Source organism: Pteropus medius, unplaced genomic scaffold (assembly GCF_902729225.1).
Source record: "Pteropus medius unplaced genomic scaffold, Ma_sr-lr_union100, whole genome shotgun sequence".
In the NCBI taxonomy this organism is placed as follows: Eukaryota; Metazoa; Chordata; class Mammalia; order Chiroptera; family Pteropodidae; genus Pteropus; species Pteropus medius.
In genome coordinates this window covers 12871448-12888381 of record NW_024349803.1, presented here as the reverse complement: position 1 = coordinate 12888381, position 16934 = coordinate 12871448, and the positions used below count along the sequence as shown (strand labels likewise).

Sequence of the window (16934 nt, the reverse complement as noted above, 5' to 3'; positions counted from 1 at the left end):
TATATCTTAAAATAATCTTCAAGTTTAATTTATTCAAACTCAAAAGCTTTTTCGTATATTGCTCTTTGTTAAAACTATTAAATAGAAAAACAGGTACTTTAACATTTTCATATCCGCCTTCTTGCAAAGGTATATAAGGAAATGGCCACTTTATCAACTAGTGGCTGATATTTTACATTTGATAGCATTTAACAGCTTTCAAAATAGTCTGAAAGGTGTTTCACTTAACTCTCATATGAGTAAACATGGAAACTTTTATTTCCATTTTATAGAAATAAAATTCAAGGCCAATAATGTAACCACATATGAAAATTAGGATCTAAATTTTCTGACTTCTAGTTTAAAACCCTTTCCACTTCATCACATTGCCTCTCACCTGGATCATTTACCATACTGTATAATTGGGATGTGAATAACAGTTACTGCCAAATGGAGAGAAAAGAATGTTAAAATGGGGTACAGTGGATAAACAGGAAAAGTTTGAATTGCATTTTGTACTTAAAGGGTTTTGGTATACCAATACCTAATTTTTTGACAATTTAATCAAGGAGAATGCTTGAGAGGTTATGAGGAAACAGAAACACAGGCACTTTATTTGCAAATATCTGTGGGTGTGTGTGCAGCACTTTTTTCTTGTCCTAAGCTTCTGTTTGAGTCACAGTGGCAAATTATAGCTTCTTTTAGAGGGGAAGAATTCTGCTTGCAGTTATGCCCTCGGGAAATGGTTTCACAATCCTAACTATATTTTATAAGTAAATAGGGTTACATAAAAGGATTCCCTTTAGATAGAAATAACAATTTCTAAGAGAAAGTCATATTTTTCAGAAACAAAAACGTTAAGGTACATAGCTAAACATCTATCTTTACTCACAGAATCTGTAAGACCTTCTTATTTTGGCAAGAGGAAAGAAGAGCTTTAAAAAGAGTAATGATACCCTTTCAAATAAAGAAAGAGAGAACAATAGGAAGGGTGGATGTGGGAATAAAGGTTCTGTATGGCGGGCTTAGGCATAGTTTGAATGAATAACATTTTCCCAAGTCTCTTTTATTATAGAGTAAAGCATCTTGGTCAGAACAGATGAAATCACAGACATCTAGGGATTCTCCTCACAGTTAGAATCAATAAAACATATTTTTTTCCTTAAAACTTTTCCCCATCTAAAAAATTTTAATAATTTGCTACTTTGACTCAAACAAAAGAACTAAGGGAGAAAAAAAATGTCCACCTAATATAACCTCCCCAAACTCCTCATACACGTGTTATTCTTGAATTCATGTGGCAAGGCATTACCTTCTAGCTATATATTATATTACCCAAAGGTCTATAATATTTGGCGCCAGAATTTAAAATTAGGTATAATAAGCTTTATCTATATGATCTAGTATAATTCATTTTTCATTCATTTCTGTGTGTGACAATCTTCTAATCACTTAAGATTTAATATTTACCTGAACCTCTGAATTGGAGTCAACTGGCTGTAGTGAAAACCAAGTTTCTTTGCCACTGTGGTTACACAAGTCCTCTTTTTTGATGGCTACTTTTCCTACGGGAAATAAGTAAAACAATATGAGGAGACATTTTGTATAATCAGCACTGTTATATATAATACTGTGTAGAAAATGTTTTAAAAGAATTTGTACCTATTGATATAAAAATACATTTTTATAAAGCATTTTTCTATATTCTAAAGAATGAAAAGTGCTCATTTCTCCTTGCCCCTTGACAGACTTTTCTCTGGATCGTTTTGAATCAGGGAAGTAGCCAAAATTCAGTTGCAGGTAAATACAAATGAACTTTTTAATACTCATTCAGATTCATGTTTTTACCGAGTACATTCAATGTAAAAAGTGGTATACAATGACAGTGCAAACTAATCTTCCCAATGCTTTAATGCTATGACTAATCCCATGTTCTAAATCTACATTTAATAAGAGTTTTTAAGTCCCAATTAAGAGACAAATAAAAATATTATACATCACTAAGATTAAAAATTGACTTGAAAATTATGGGAAATGAAAGCAATGATTTTATTAAAAGTTTGCTTTTTTCAAAATATTGCAAACACTGTTTATACTGCTTCAATGCACACACACACAAAAAAAATCACAGCAGTTCCTTAAAGTGTTTCTACCTCTTAGAGAAAGATACAGTACAATGAGCAAAGTAGTATGAGAGGAAGAAACAGAAATGTTCTCATTGTAATGAATTATTTTCCATGTTGGTACAAAGCATTTCCTTCCTCAATTCAAGTTTTAAGAAGTAGAAATAGTTTTGCATATGACTGACAATTTATTCAAAGATCATAAAAACTTTAACAATGGAGATATACTAAAGTCAAAAACAGTTCACTTTCTTTTATCGAATAAGAATTTTCATTTCAAGTACCTTAATTATACTTCCAGGGTATCTTGCACTTATGATTTATCTAGGTCTTTCAGTTCAACATATGAAAATTTTTAGAAAACGGTAAAACATTTTTCTGTCAAGATATATCAATTTTTGTGTATCAAGTGGAAAGGAAAGGCATGAAAAACCACCAACACTGTACACTGTAAAAGGGTGTTATGGTATATGAATTACACCTCGATAAAGCTGTTACTAAAAAAATTTTAACCATATTAAAATTTTTGTTAAGTTTATCAACTCGAACTACAAAAGATATGTGTGTAATTTTAAGGAAAATATTAAAATACACAGCTATATATATTTTTTATTACAGTGACAACTGTATTAATACGTAATTCAAAGGAGAACTATTGAAAATACATCAACTATATTTATTAACACACGAGACTTAAAACTTGTAAAATTTTAAAATCAATAAATTGACCCTCACAACAAGCATAAATCTTTCCAACTTTCTTTTAAATATAATGGATGAAATCTCATGAGAAGGCCAAAATCTTCATGTAAATGAATATACAGCATTTATAATTCATTCAAATCTTGTAGGAAATGGCACTAGGAGAATAATGTATTTCAGCCTTTTGGGGTTAAATTTAAGATATAAAATGATGAAAAAACAGAAATTCTTCCAGTACTGACTATACATATTCAAAGCCTAACTGGAACACCCAAATATTCTTTAAGCTGCTGAAGGAGTTTAGGTTAACAACCAAATCATACAAATCTCTTGATATATTTTACTTACAGATTGTATCAAATTCCTGGCAAATCAATATAATACCAGGAATGGCTTAGGATACAGTTATGACAAATATTCAATATTGTTTGTCACAAAAAAATACTTACGATTATCAAAATTCTATCAAGTGGTTCCATTTACCATTGATTTCACACCAGATATAAACGTTAAGCCAATGGATAACAGCTTGAAACCGTGTGTGTGTGTGTGTGTGTGTGTACATACATACATCTATACATCCTATAGCTGAAGTTCTTGTATTCTGAGAACCACTCATCTCCCTTCTTTAAGAATTTTAGTATTTATGTACCTTTTGTGTCCTCTCCCCAGAAAAACACAGATATCTTCTGGCATATAATTTTCAGAGTAAACCCACCATCCAGAAACTTACTAGTATTCTCCTGATTAACAACCCTATTTTACAATTTCCAAGATTTTTAGTTTTGTACACAATTTATGAATATGTATGTAGATGTATGTGTGTGTACATATAATATATACAAACATCACTAAAGCAAGCCCCTAACTTAAAAATAGAGTTTTTTTTAAAAAAAGTTTATTTAGAAATTTACTAGTTTCATCCACTTACTCATTTAACAAATAATCACGACGGCACTGTGTTTTAAATGGTGATTTGATTTCCAGATTCCTCTAACTGAAGTTATGACTCATAACTCCAGATAACTGGAAATACATCTTCTCCCACAGGTGCTTTCCCAAAAGAGAATCCGCTCTTAGTTGAATGGTTCTTGTCTCCTATGAGGGAAACCCTTCTCTGTCTAGTTGCATAAATAAGCCACTAATAAGTTGAGAAAAACCTGTAATTTTATTGCCAGCTCTTATTCTATCAAGTTTCTTTTTAAAATATCAGTTTGTGAAATATAGAGATTTAGTTGTATGAGACTAAAGACAAAGCAGGGAAGAACATATGATCCCAAGAAGTCAGAAAAACTGTTATATAAGAATGACAGAGGAAAATAAAAACATTTCAAGTCATTAGGTATTATGATACCTGCAACATGTTCAGCACTTTATTAGGCAACATAACATATGAAAAAGTCACCAATCCTAGGGAATCAAACAGGGTAGAGAGGAAGGGAAAGAGAGAGAATGACTAAATGAATGATTGAGAGAAAGGTAGGAGAGTAAAGGGCAAAGGAATACAGAAAAAGGAGAAGAGAGGGACAGGGATGGGAGGGACAAGTTTCTGAAATACAAATAAGGCCAAAAAAACTCTCATCTGTTTTGAGCTGCCCTTAGTTAAACTAGTTAGATTGCAAGTATTGACTGTGAAAGGTAGGCAGCCTGATACAGTGGAAAGAGCACTGAATTGAAAGAAAAGCCAGATTAACTGAACATTTACCAAATAGAAGACATTCTTACATATTGTGTTATATTTGGGCCCCATTTTTAGACACGGCTTATTCTTAGAAATTTCATCCTAATATAGATCACCAAATGGCAAAAATCTCGACAGTCCTGTTCCTACTTGGATACTAGTAGAGATGGCTGAAAGAGTAAGAAAAAGTAGTGACAAGTGTGACTGCCTATACAAGATGAAATAGGACCAGGAGACTGAACAAATTCTGGCAGATAGTCAGAATAGCAACAATTCAGTTGTAGCAATCCTTCAATGCCTCAGTGTATGGGGTTTAGGTGGATACATTTTGGTCTCTGTGTTAGACTGGCATATTAATGGTCTCCTTGGTCTATGCCATTGTGTGATCACCTCCAGTACAGACTCTGGGTTTGGCCCCGTCACTTGCTTTTGCCAAAGGAACATGAGCAAATGTGATACAAGCAGAGGTTTAATAAGCACCTGTGAAGTGGAGCTTACCCTTCTGGAACCCCAACACCATGTGGGGAGGAAGGCTCAGATAATAGCCCACACTAGCCATTAGACATATGAGTCAGACCATTCAGCTCAATCAATATCCCAGATAACTGCACATTAGTGACCCCAGGTGAGACCAGCAGAAGAACCACTCAGTTCAACTTGGCCCGAACTGACAAGCCACAAGATCATGAACAAATATATGGTTGCTATATTAGGCTACTAAGTATTAGAGTAATCTGTTACATAGCAATAGATGACTGATACATTATCTATGCAAACAGATGCCAAAGTATAGTCTTAGGCAAAATTTAAATAGTAGGTTTGACTTAAGAGCTAAATGCCAGCAGAAATTATAATTCGAAGAGTTGGAAAAGACAGCTATCTTAAATTCAGCCTCATTTTCTGGATGAACAAGGCCTAAGAAGGCAAAGTGACTTAAGGTCATACAGCTAGTTAGTGACAGTCTTGACCAGAATTCACATCTCTGATATCCTAGTAAAAATTCTCCCTAGCAAATATCATTCTGAGCCAAAGGGAAAGGAAAAAAAAAGTTGCCACAGTCTACCAAGATAATCATAGTTTAGTTGTTTGAGCCTAGATTCCTCTGAAAACTAAATTAACTAGAAAATACACATTGGGAGGTAAAATACATATGTTTTAATTTAATTTTAATGTTATAAGAATCTTCACTAGAATTGGAAATTCATCCTTATATAAAGTTTTTCTTTTCACTTTTTCTCAGTTTTTAAAAGAAGATGACAGCATACCTTAAGACAATATATCGCACAGTAAAAGACCTTTAAAGCCTTAATTTTACAATTTCCTATCTTTTTGTAAAATGGTTCCTAGGTTTCAAGTTTTCAATTAATCCATAATCCATCTTTTGCATGAACTATTCCTGGCACCTAAAGATACCTAATACAAAAAATTATGCCCCATATTGAAAATAGTCATTACTTCTGGGAAGGGGATTGGAGGGGGTCAGTGGTCATAGGATTATCTGTAATATGGTAATTCAAATTTTTTTATAAAAATGAAAATATCCATATATTACTTATATAATACGAATAAAAAACAAACAGACGCTTAAAGCTATATTTAACCAGTACACATTCTCACATCTATAGCTTAAATTTCATTTCCAGAAAATGCTATGGTACTGTTTAATCTACAACTGGGCAACTCAGAGTTATAAAATAATTGAGAAAACTCAATTTCCAGTAGCTCAAAATTTTTTTAAAAACCAACAACCCAACTTTATGAGTTAATGACAAAAGAAAATATGTTGACCTACAAAAGTGTAAATATTTATAAATGAAAGCATCAAGACCATTTCCCAACTTTAAAGGGTACGTATGTACTGTTTAATTTAATAAAAATTCCTATGTGTAAAAGGAAAAAAATTCCCACTAAATATAGAAATTTTACTTATTAATAAGAATAAACTTATATGGAAAAAAGTTCTCACACAAAGTTATGGTTTTCTAATACTAATCCACAAAGAATTGATTCTTACTTAAAACTGATTTTTACTTTTGAAAACACACACACACACACACACACACACACACACAACAAAACAAAGGCAACTTTTGGAAACCATAAACCTCAACTACAGTCCTTTTCAAGAAATACTATATAACTATAATGTGTAAACAGACAATAAAAATTACAAAATATGTTCTTAAAAAGACATGATAGTCAATCTAAAACACTCTCTCTCAGGGGTCACTAATAATCACCAACAGCCTCTATCCAATCCTTATCCTACTCTACCTCTCTCTAATTGTGGACATCAAAAGATCTCTTCGCTTTTGGTGATATTAATCTCTCCTATCTCTCTCTCTACCTTCCTGATACACCTTTTCAATCTTCACTGAAGCCTCATTTTCCCTGCAACACACAGCTTATCTCCTCTCAGAGAAATTTCATTCATTATAGTAGAGGCTTCAAGTATCACTTAATGCTAATGACTCTCAAATTCACATCTCCAGCTCTTCTTTTGTCTAAGCTTCAGATCTGTATTCTCAACAGTCAACCAAAGATGTTCCACAAAGGTGTTCCCTGAGTAATACAAATTTAACTTGTTTAAAACCAAAGTCATCCGTCCTCTCCTTCCCATCCTCTGCTCAAAACTGAATGCTTCTGCTGTGTTCTTTGTTATCAGTTAATGACAACCACATTAACAAGACATTTTTAACTCTATCCCTTCTCACATCCTCTTTGTACTCTTAGTCCCTAAATCCTATTTGAAGCTACTCCTGTGAAGTACATTCCCTCATTTGTATTTCCACCGCCATTGCCCTATTCATCTCATTTGATAATAGCCTCCTGGTTGGTCTCCCTGCCTCTAATCTCTCTCTAGTCTAAACTATAAATGATAGATCATACATTTCAAGTATATGTATATGTACTTTAAAAAAATATATGTGTATATATTGTTATACATAATATATTTTAAATGTAATCAATAAACACTGAGTTTATAGCTTGAAAGTTACTGTTGTAGACCACAGGAACTTGTTAAACTACAAAAGTATATATGTATACACAATTATATGTAATTTTTAAAAGGTTCCTCATTTTTAAAAGACTCAATACTACTGTATAAAGTCCAAATTCCTTAGCACAGCTTTTAGGATCCATCACAACTTGACCCCAGTTTATACTTCCAACTTTACATTTACTACCCTTCTCCTAAGTAATTTACATACTCCAGCAGATACGCCACAAATATGATTCAATTTTTTTCTCCCCTGCTTCTGCCAATCCCTATTACCTTTTCTTCCTTTTCCTACCTAGGTAGTCTCTGTTAATCCTCCACCAAACAAAATTAACTGTTCTCCCCTCAATGCTCCCAAGTACTTTGTTCATACCTCCAGCACAGAACCTATTATATTAGTATTAGAGTACAAGTCTGCCTCTCTGATAGCCTGGAAGCAAACTGAGTCTTATTCATCTTAATATTCCCATTCATTGTATGCCACATAAAAGTGTTTGTAAATGTCTGTTTAACTGAATTGAGGATGGAGCCTCAGGGATGATGCTAGAAAAAGAAGAGTCTGCATAGAAGTAAGGAAGTCAGAAGAATAAAGACAACCAGGAAAACACAATGTCATTAAACTGGTTTTCCCTGGGCTTTCAACAAGTCAAGCATGACACAGAGGCAGATGAGGACTGAAAACTGCAAAAATGCCTTTTGTGACAAGAAAAAGTATTTAGTATGAATATAGCTTAAAAAAGTTAACATATTTAACAGATCTAAAGATATATAAAAATAAATAAAAGATACAACTCCAAGCAAAAAAAGGGCAAAAAAAGAATTCATAGAAGAAAAATGTAAAAGACTAATAAACATATGAAAAACTCCTCAAATTCACTGATAATCAGAAAAATACAAAATACAAAATTAAATATTATTTTTCACCTATCAAATTGGAAATTTTTTCAATGATAATATCTAAGAATGACCAGGATATGGTAAAATGCTTATGCCCATGTCATGTTTGGGGGAATGTAAATTAGTACAATATTTCTGAGGCCAATGTAAAAATATATATGGGAGAACCACTAAAAATATTCATACCTTTTGACTCAGTATTTTCACTTCTAAAAATTTATCCTAAGAAAAATGGGCATTCAAAAATTTATGCAGAAGGATGTTTATAGTAGCACCATTTAGAGCACCAAAAATCTGGAAACATAAATGTTTACCAACAAAGGAGTGGTTAAAATAATACATTTCTATACAAAAAAATTACATAACAAATATTTTTAAAAAATATTTAGTAACATAGGAAAAGGATCATTAGATGATATTAAGCGAAACAGGAAAAAACTGAGTAAGTCGTACAATGTAATAACATAAATGCATGGAATAAAGAATGGGAAGACATATTCAAATTATTAACTGTAGTTATTCCTGTGCAGACTCATTAAGATATATAATAGTTTTATAACTTAAAAAAGTTGTTTTTAAGAGGTTATTTGATTTTCTCTAAAATGACTTTTACAAACTTCAAAAAAGTTTGTCAGAAAAATGTAGAAGCCAGATTACAGAGACTTAAAAAGAAATAAATAGTAATCAGAAGAAGGATATAGACCATTTGTTAAAGAGTTTAACAGCAAAGGAAAAATAAATTAGATAGTGGTTATTAAGAAGACTAAGTCAAATAAAGTTTAATCATTTAAACTGTAGGAGACCTGATCATATTGCAGATGATGAAATTCAGGATACTAAAAAGGGAGAGGATAATATATGTAAATTATAGACCTGTTATTAAAATATAAAGACAGTAGTGCAAAGACCATGAATGTTACACATATGTGGCCAGTTAGCTTTGTTCTAGTCCATCCAGCCTCAATTATTTAAGAAACAGTTACCAGTCACCAATACAACCAGAGAGAAAACATATGACTAGGCTAAAGCAAATTAATTACTCATATTAGAAAAATGTCAAAAACAGATGTTCTTTGGGAGATCAAATACTGTGATCTTTGTATAAAAACATTCTTTCAACTATTCAACAAATATATACTGAACATTTACTAAATGTAAGGCACTCTGTTAGTGATAACATTGAGTTTATAAATATGATATTCAGCTAGAAAATCTAAATATTAAACAACAAACTGATGAACAAGCATGAGTACTATAGAAAAGGACCCATCAAGTACTATAGAAGTACTATGATGACGAGGGATCAGTCATGACACTTCTGAGGAAATGGCACCTAAGCTGAGCATACAAATTAAAAATCAGATTCATGAATGAACATGAAGAGTAGAAAAAGTGATTAGAAATGTTCAACATATGTTGTTTTTTTTAACACTACCATAAACACCAATGTTGTGATTAAAGATAATTATGAATAGTACATACCTATACGAAGGTCTCTTTGTAAAACGTTCTTATCATAAACATAGAAAGACAAATACTGGAAAGTTCTTGGAATCTCAAAGTAAAATTCTTCACTGAAAAATGGGCTAGAGAGAACAGGGAGAAAGTTCATTATTGAAAATTTAACAGTGTCCTCAAATAACATTTTCAATAAAATAAATTACAGACTAAAACACCATAAGAAAAGCTTCAAAAGCTCCAAAATAATTTTCTATGCTAAGTTTCAACTACATTCTGTACAAACCAAGTTCAACTATGAAAGGACCTCAATTGCCTGGTTGAGCTCTGAACAAATAATTTTTAAGGAGTCCTATAAACAGAAGATCCAGTAATTATGTAGGGTCATGCTCACCTAAAGTGGACACAAATGAGAATGGAGGACAGTGTCATTCACACCATCATCATCTCAGAAAAATATGTAAAGCTGTACTAATCACGATAATACATACCACCTAAAATGGGTAATGTTATGTAAAACATTACTTTAAAATATATTTTTAAAAAACCTGGTTATTATTTAATCAACTTTCATGAGGTATAAGTTACATACAATAAAATCTAATTTACGTATAAAGGTTAATGATTTTTGATAAATTTATACTGTGTGGTCTCCATCTCAATTAAGATATGGTAACACATCTCACACCTGTTAGAATGGCTATAATCAACAAGACAAGTAATAACAAATCCTGGAGAGGATGTGAAAAAATAGGAACCCTTATACACTGCTGGTGGGACTGCAAATTGGTACGGCCACTATGGAAAGTGGAGGTTCCTCAAAAAACTAAGAATTGACCTACCATATGATCCAGCAATCCTTCTACTGGGTATTTACCCCAAAGACTTGAAAACTCATATCCGAAAAGATATTTGCACACTGATGTTCACAGCAGCATTATTCACAGTGGCCAGGACACGGAAGTAACCAAAGCGTCCTACAATAGATGATTGGCTAAAGAAGCTGTGGTACATATATACAATGGAATATTACTCAGCCATAAGAAGAGATGAAATACTGCCATTTGCAAAGACATGGATGGACGTGGACAATGGACTAGTGGTTACCAGAAAGGAGAGGGGAGGGGAAAGGGGAAAATAAAAAAATAAAATGTTAAAAAATAATTATGTATATACAGTATGAAAATAATAAAAAAAACTGGCATTAAAAAAATATATATATATGTGGTAACATTTCTACATCCCCACAAAGTTCCCCTATGCTCTTCTGCATTTACCCTACCATACCTGCCACAGGCACACAGTGATCTGATTTCTGTCACTACAGATTATATGTTGCAGAATTCCATATAGATAGAGACAAATACTAAGCATTCTTGTGTCTAGCTTCTTTCACTCAACATCTAAAAGACTGTTTCCATTTTCTAAGTATATCAGTAGTTCATTTATTTCATTGCTATGTAATATTCCATTTATGATATTCCACAATCCATTCTTTAATAACGTCATTTGGATTATTTGGACTATTAAAAATTAAGCTGCTATAAACATTGTTATACAAGGCTTTTCCTGGACATATATTTTCAATTCTTTTGAGTAGGTAACTTTAGAATGGAATTGCTGGGTTAAAGGGTAGATGAAATTCTAACTTTTAAGAAACAAACTGCTTTCCAACATGATTTCCTACCATTTTACATTTTTACCAGCAATGTATGAGAGCTCCAGTTGCTCTACTATCATTGTCGACTTTTGCTACTGAAAGTCTTTTTAAAAAGCTATTCTACTGAATAGCTATTCTAGTGAATGTGACATGATAAATTTATACACCTGTTTAATCTCTACCTCAATAGAGATACAGAACATTTCTATCTCCCCAGAAAGTTCCCTGTCCATACTGTCACATGAACCAGTGATCTGATTTTTATCTTGACACATTATGTTCAAGAATTTATAGTGACAGAAATGGTTTTAAACTGCATTTCTCTGATGACTAATGATGCTGAATATCTTTTCATGTGCTTGTTGGTCATCTGTATATCTTCTTCTGGAAAATATGGTTGTGTATTCTCCCCATATTTTAAATGAGTTGTCTTTATTTTTTTTAATTCTGGATACAAGTCCTTTGACAGAATATTTTCTCCTGTCTGTGGCTTGCAATTCATTTTCCTGACAAAGTCTGTTGAAGAGCAAGAAGGCTGTGATTTTGATGAAATCCAGTTTATTAATTTTCCTTTTTTAAAATTTCTTCTTTCTGCATCTTAAGAAATCTTTGCCTACCCTCAAGTTGCTAAGGACTTTTTTCACAGGACTTTTCTCCTATGAAATAGCTTATGTTTATAAGTTCATTTTAAGAATGTGATTTTGATCTGAAATTCTTCCATGAAGAAATCAATCTCTGAAATGCTAGTGAATATCTTTTGTCAAGAGTTCTTCTTTCCTAAGAGTGTTTAAAGAACAAAACGATATTTTGAAAATGTTACCATAAAACGCAATCTCTTTAGGATGTCATAACTTAAAGAAAAGCAGAAATACAAAGTGAAATGCTCTTACAGAAGTCATTTCTGACTTTGTCCAGAAAACAGCCAACTCAGCTTTTTAGTTGTTATATCCCTGATCACATTTTGTCAATGTATTTTTCACTTCAAATGTAACCAAACTAAACTTTTAAAAGTTGGTCTGTCAAAATAATTAGCCTCAACATAGAAATCAATATAAAAATTATTAGGCAAAGACATGGTTTTCTTTTCTCCTTTTCATCATTTTACAGACAATTATAAAATGGAGAATTTCCTTTAGATAGTGTATATCCACACTCAAATATTATTTTAAAAACACATTTAAAGCCAAATAAGAATAACATGAGAATTATTCATTAAGAAATCTGTGTCACTGCATTATCCCCATCTCGACAACCTAATCCCCACATCTAGGTGCCCACATCTTTACTATATAAATAAATTAATCAATCAATCCATTTGAAGAAAACTTTTCAACAAAGTTGGCAAGAAGCAATGACTAGACCTACATAGTTTTTGAAACAATACTCTACCATTATCACTGACATATGATCATACATATGACTCTTATGGAAATTCTTGACATGACAGAGAAGAACCAGGCGCAAGCAATATTGCTATTATATACCACCTACTTCTTAGCAGGATTTGAGGCAGAGATTTAGGACCTATAGAGTCCATATGTGACACCTATTTATCCGTTATAAAAACTCTATATCCAGACTACCTAAAAAACTATAGTATCCAGCACTCATAAAAGACCTAAATGGTATCTATTGACTTTAGACTTAAAGCTAGTTTATCACAAGATCCACAAGGGTAGAAAACATTGAAATGAAAGCAAGGTGAGCAAGGGTTTATACTACAGATTCTTTCACCTTACTCTACAAGAAAAAATACTAGGGGGCACCTAGAATCCAAGAAGCACCTAGTCTAACTAGCACACAGTCTATGTTGAAATGACCTTAGGTACCATTGCTAGCTTTAAAATATCTTCCAAGTTGCTATGCATCTAGAAAAATAATTTAAGGTGGATAAAAATAATTGGTTATCATTTCATTTTCTCCAACATAAATATGTGGAAGGACAAGGGTTAAAAATAAGTAAGCTAATTTTAGTTACTCATTTACAAGGCTACATATTAGAAACTACTATAAATATTCGATTTATGACAGTTACTAGTTTTGTGCATCACTGAGTTTTGTGTGATATGGAATCAACATACATTAAGAAACTGAGATTTAAATAGTTTCAGGTCTCAATCTTAGTTTTACTTCTAAGTTCTTTATTATATGCACAAGTTATTCAGCCTTTTGTTGACTTAGTTTCATTATTTATAACATAAATAACAACAGAATTTTAATACAACAGGGGCAAGTAATTTATGACTAAAGAAGTAAAGTACATTACTTCAAATCTTTTTGGGTTACTAAAGTATTTTCAGCTTTATACAATGACTTTCCTATAAAGAACTCAATAGACATTCAAAATTATAAATACTGACAATAAATAAAGGGGAAAACTTCAGAGGAAAAAAAGGCAAGTATAAAGGAAAAAGATATTTAAAAAAGCATAAAAAATTAGATACCTGAAATACAATTTACATGTCATGACTCTTGATATTGCATCTACCACATGTTCATTCCAACAGCTCCCAGGGTCCCTGTTTTGACTCTTATCTCTGATCAAGACTACATCCTGCCAGCAGAGCTCCACACTACATTGTCCATAAACACTATTATAAGGCAGAGGTGGCACACTTCAATTTCATGAGTTAGAATTTACTATGAAACTCCTGAAGTGCTGTTACACTTTCAAACATGAGAAATATACGTAAGACTTCATTTGTTTACAATGCCCTACTTAAGTAACTTGTATAAACTGTAAGTTATTTATTTTCAACAGAAATGAAATAATGCTGTACTTTGAGAAAAATTCAAACAAATGGGCAAAATTTAGCCTAGAGAACAAACTGAGGTATATGATAGTTGTTTTCAAAAATCTGAGTGTGTCATGTGAAGGATGGATTAAAACTGTTCTCCAGAAACACAAGGAATAGAATTAGGAACACTTAAGAGGAAGATACATTTTGAAACAATGAAAAGCCACATGAAGCAAGCACTGTGTCTCTCTTGTTCTTGTGGATGTATTAATAAATAGCACCCAGCAAGTTTTTGGCATATAATAAGCTTTCCTTTTAATAACCGTTAACTGACTAAATATAAGAGCTTTCTAGAAGCCAGAACAGTTCGAAGACCAAACAGGCTGCTTAGGAGGCAGTAAACTCCTTGGTACTGGTACATTATCAAGTAAACACCAGTTGACCACCTGTCAAACATAACTGTCAGAAGGAACCAAACAAAAAGCAGTTAGTCTAGCTTAATGAACATTAAGGCTCCTTCAAACTCTGAGATTCTATAATGCCAAAAACAAATTCAGAATGTAAAAGAAAAATAAAAGTTTCATGTGAATAAAGTCTTTTTGGTAAAATCTGGAAAGTGTAAATTTATTCATCAATATACGTCATATGTATGGTATTTACCAATTTTTTACAAACCTTAAAGATTTTTCAACAACTTGAGTACGATAAACTTCTTCCTGATCCAAATTTATGGTGCAGAAACAATCCCTCATTTTGTTGGGTCCAAGATATGGCAATAAATTTTTTGCTTCACCTGTTGGCACAAAAATTGAAATTGGTGTTAAATATCACCAGCTGCTTCATGCTAAGCCTTATACAAGCTGGATTCATCCAAAAGAACACATAAAATGTAGCACAGAAAAAAAAATAGCTATTAGAGAGAGATAATCAACTTGGTCTAAAGGAGTCTGGTGAGGCTGAGGAAGGAGCTGTGTATAAAGGGGCATGGGAGGTCATATTACATCATTGCATCCCTGCTCCTAGAAAGGGGCAATCCCCTAACTTGTGCTGTCCATCCCATCCTACCAGCAAGACCTCAAGGACTTGACTCTACAACTAACCCCTCTTTCCTATATCATCATTAATTTTCCTCTCTAGTGGATCGTTCCCATCAGAATATAAACAAGCTTTGGTATTTCTCAATTTTTAAAAGGGCACAGAAAGAAAAAAACCTCCCTTGACTCCCCTCCTCCCACATGGTATCATTCCATTTCTAGACTCCCTTTTACAGCAAAACCTCTCAAAAGGAATTTACTTCTAGTCATCGTCTCTTAATTTCTCATCTTCCATTCATTCTTCAATCCTCTCCAATTAGCTTCTAACCCCATGATGCACTGAAACTGCTCTAGCCAGAGCCACCAATGCCTTCCATACTGCCAAACTCATGATCATTTCTCTGTCTCCATCATACCTGATCTGGCAGCACTATCTAAAATAAGTGAACACTAACACCCATCCTTAAAATGTCCTCTTTTCTTGGCTTCCACAACACAATATTTCTGGCTTTCCTTCTACATCACTGGCCCTCTCCTGACTTCTCTCCCTCTTCACTTCTAAATGTTACAATGCTTCAGAGCTCTGTTCTGGACCACTTTCTCTTCTTTCCCTATGCAAACTCCTTCAGTACAAGGTGTTAATGATGATGCCTCCCAAATCTGCATTTCCAGGTCTGCTCTCTCCTCTTCACTAGCTGTGAATATTCAATGGCCTCCTTGGATATCCCATAGGCATCTCCAATTTAACAAGTTGCAGACAAACCATCAGATTTCCTCCCCTAAATCATGCTCTTCCTTCCAGTCTGCCACATCTTTCTCTTTTTCTCACCATCCTCCCCCAATCTCCCACTCCCACATCCAGTCCATCAATCAATCCAGCAGACCTCCAAAATAACCCGAAATCCAACTACTGCCTTCACTGGTGGCACCCGACAATCCGCTCTCCATCAAGCAGTGTGATCTTTTAAACATATCATTCAGGTCTGTCACTCCCCTGCTCCGACACCATTCCACTTCACTTAGAATACAATCCTATTTCTAAATTCCCACTTTCGTGGTCTACACAGACCCACTGAACTGACCTCTCCTCTTTGACCTCTTCTCCTCCTACCCCGCTGTGTCTGCCTTCTTTCTATTCATCAACCAAGCTTGATCAAGCTTAAGGCCTCTGCCTAGACTGCTCTAACCCATGCATGGTTGGCTCTTACCATTCAGGTTTCAGCTCAAATGTCACCTCCTCAGAGAAACGTTCCCTTTCCATCTTAAGGAGATAATCCTGTTACCACATTCTATTTCATTCTATTTCTCTATTTCTTTTCATGGTAGCCTTTATAACCATCTGAAACTCTGTTAAAATTCTGTAATATGCAAAGGCAGATATTCGTCCTATAAAAGCAGATGTACTGGCCCTACAGCAAATAGTATACATCTGATTATAGTTACAACTGTCACTCCTTCCTTCAATAATGAATCAAGATCAGGAGGCATATTATTAACAAAACAACTGTTCCATAAGGAAAGGAGGCTGGCTTTAAAGCACATCTTTTACTCTGTAACAATACCCTTTCTTGTTGAATTCATAACTGGTACTGTTTAAAAACTTTTCTAGTCTACATTACAACTTACAATACATTTAACTAACTTTTTTTTTTTTTTTTAAA

General features: G+C 33.2%; 1 protein-coding gene across 2 annotated transcripts in view; it reads right to left on the bottom strand.

Moving 5' to 3' along the window:
* RASA2 (RAS p21 protein activator 2) overlaps positions 1-16934 on the bottom strand; it is a 94839-nt gene that overhangs the window by 61371 nt on the left and 16534 nt on the right. For both annotated transcript variants that reach the window (XM_039837335.1, XM_039837336.1), the window contains exons 2-4: positions 14915-15032; positions 9866-9969; positions 1450-1544 (exon numbers count right to left, since the gene is read on the bottom strand). In XM_039837335.1, coding sequence (XP_039693269.1) covers positions 1450-1544; positions 9866-9969; positions 14915-15032 — 317 coding nt within the window. The remainder of the gene's footprint in view (positions 1-1449; positions 1545-9865; positions 9970-14914; positions 15033-16934) is intronic.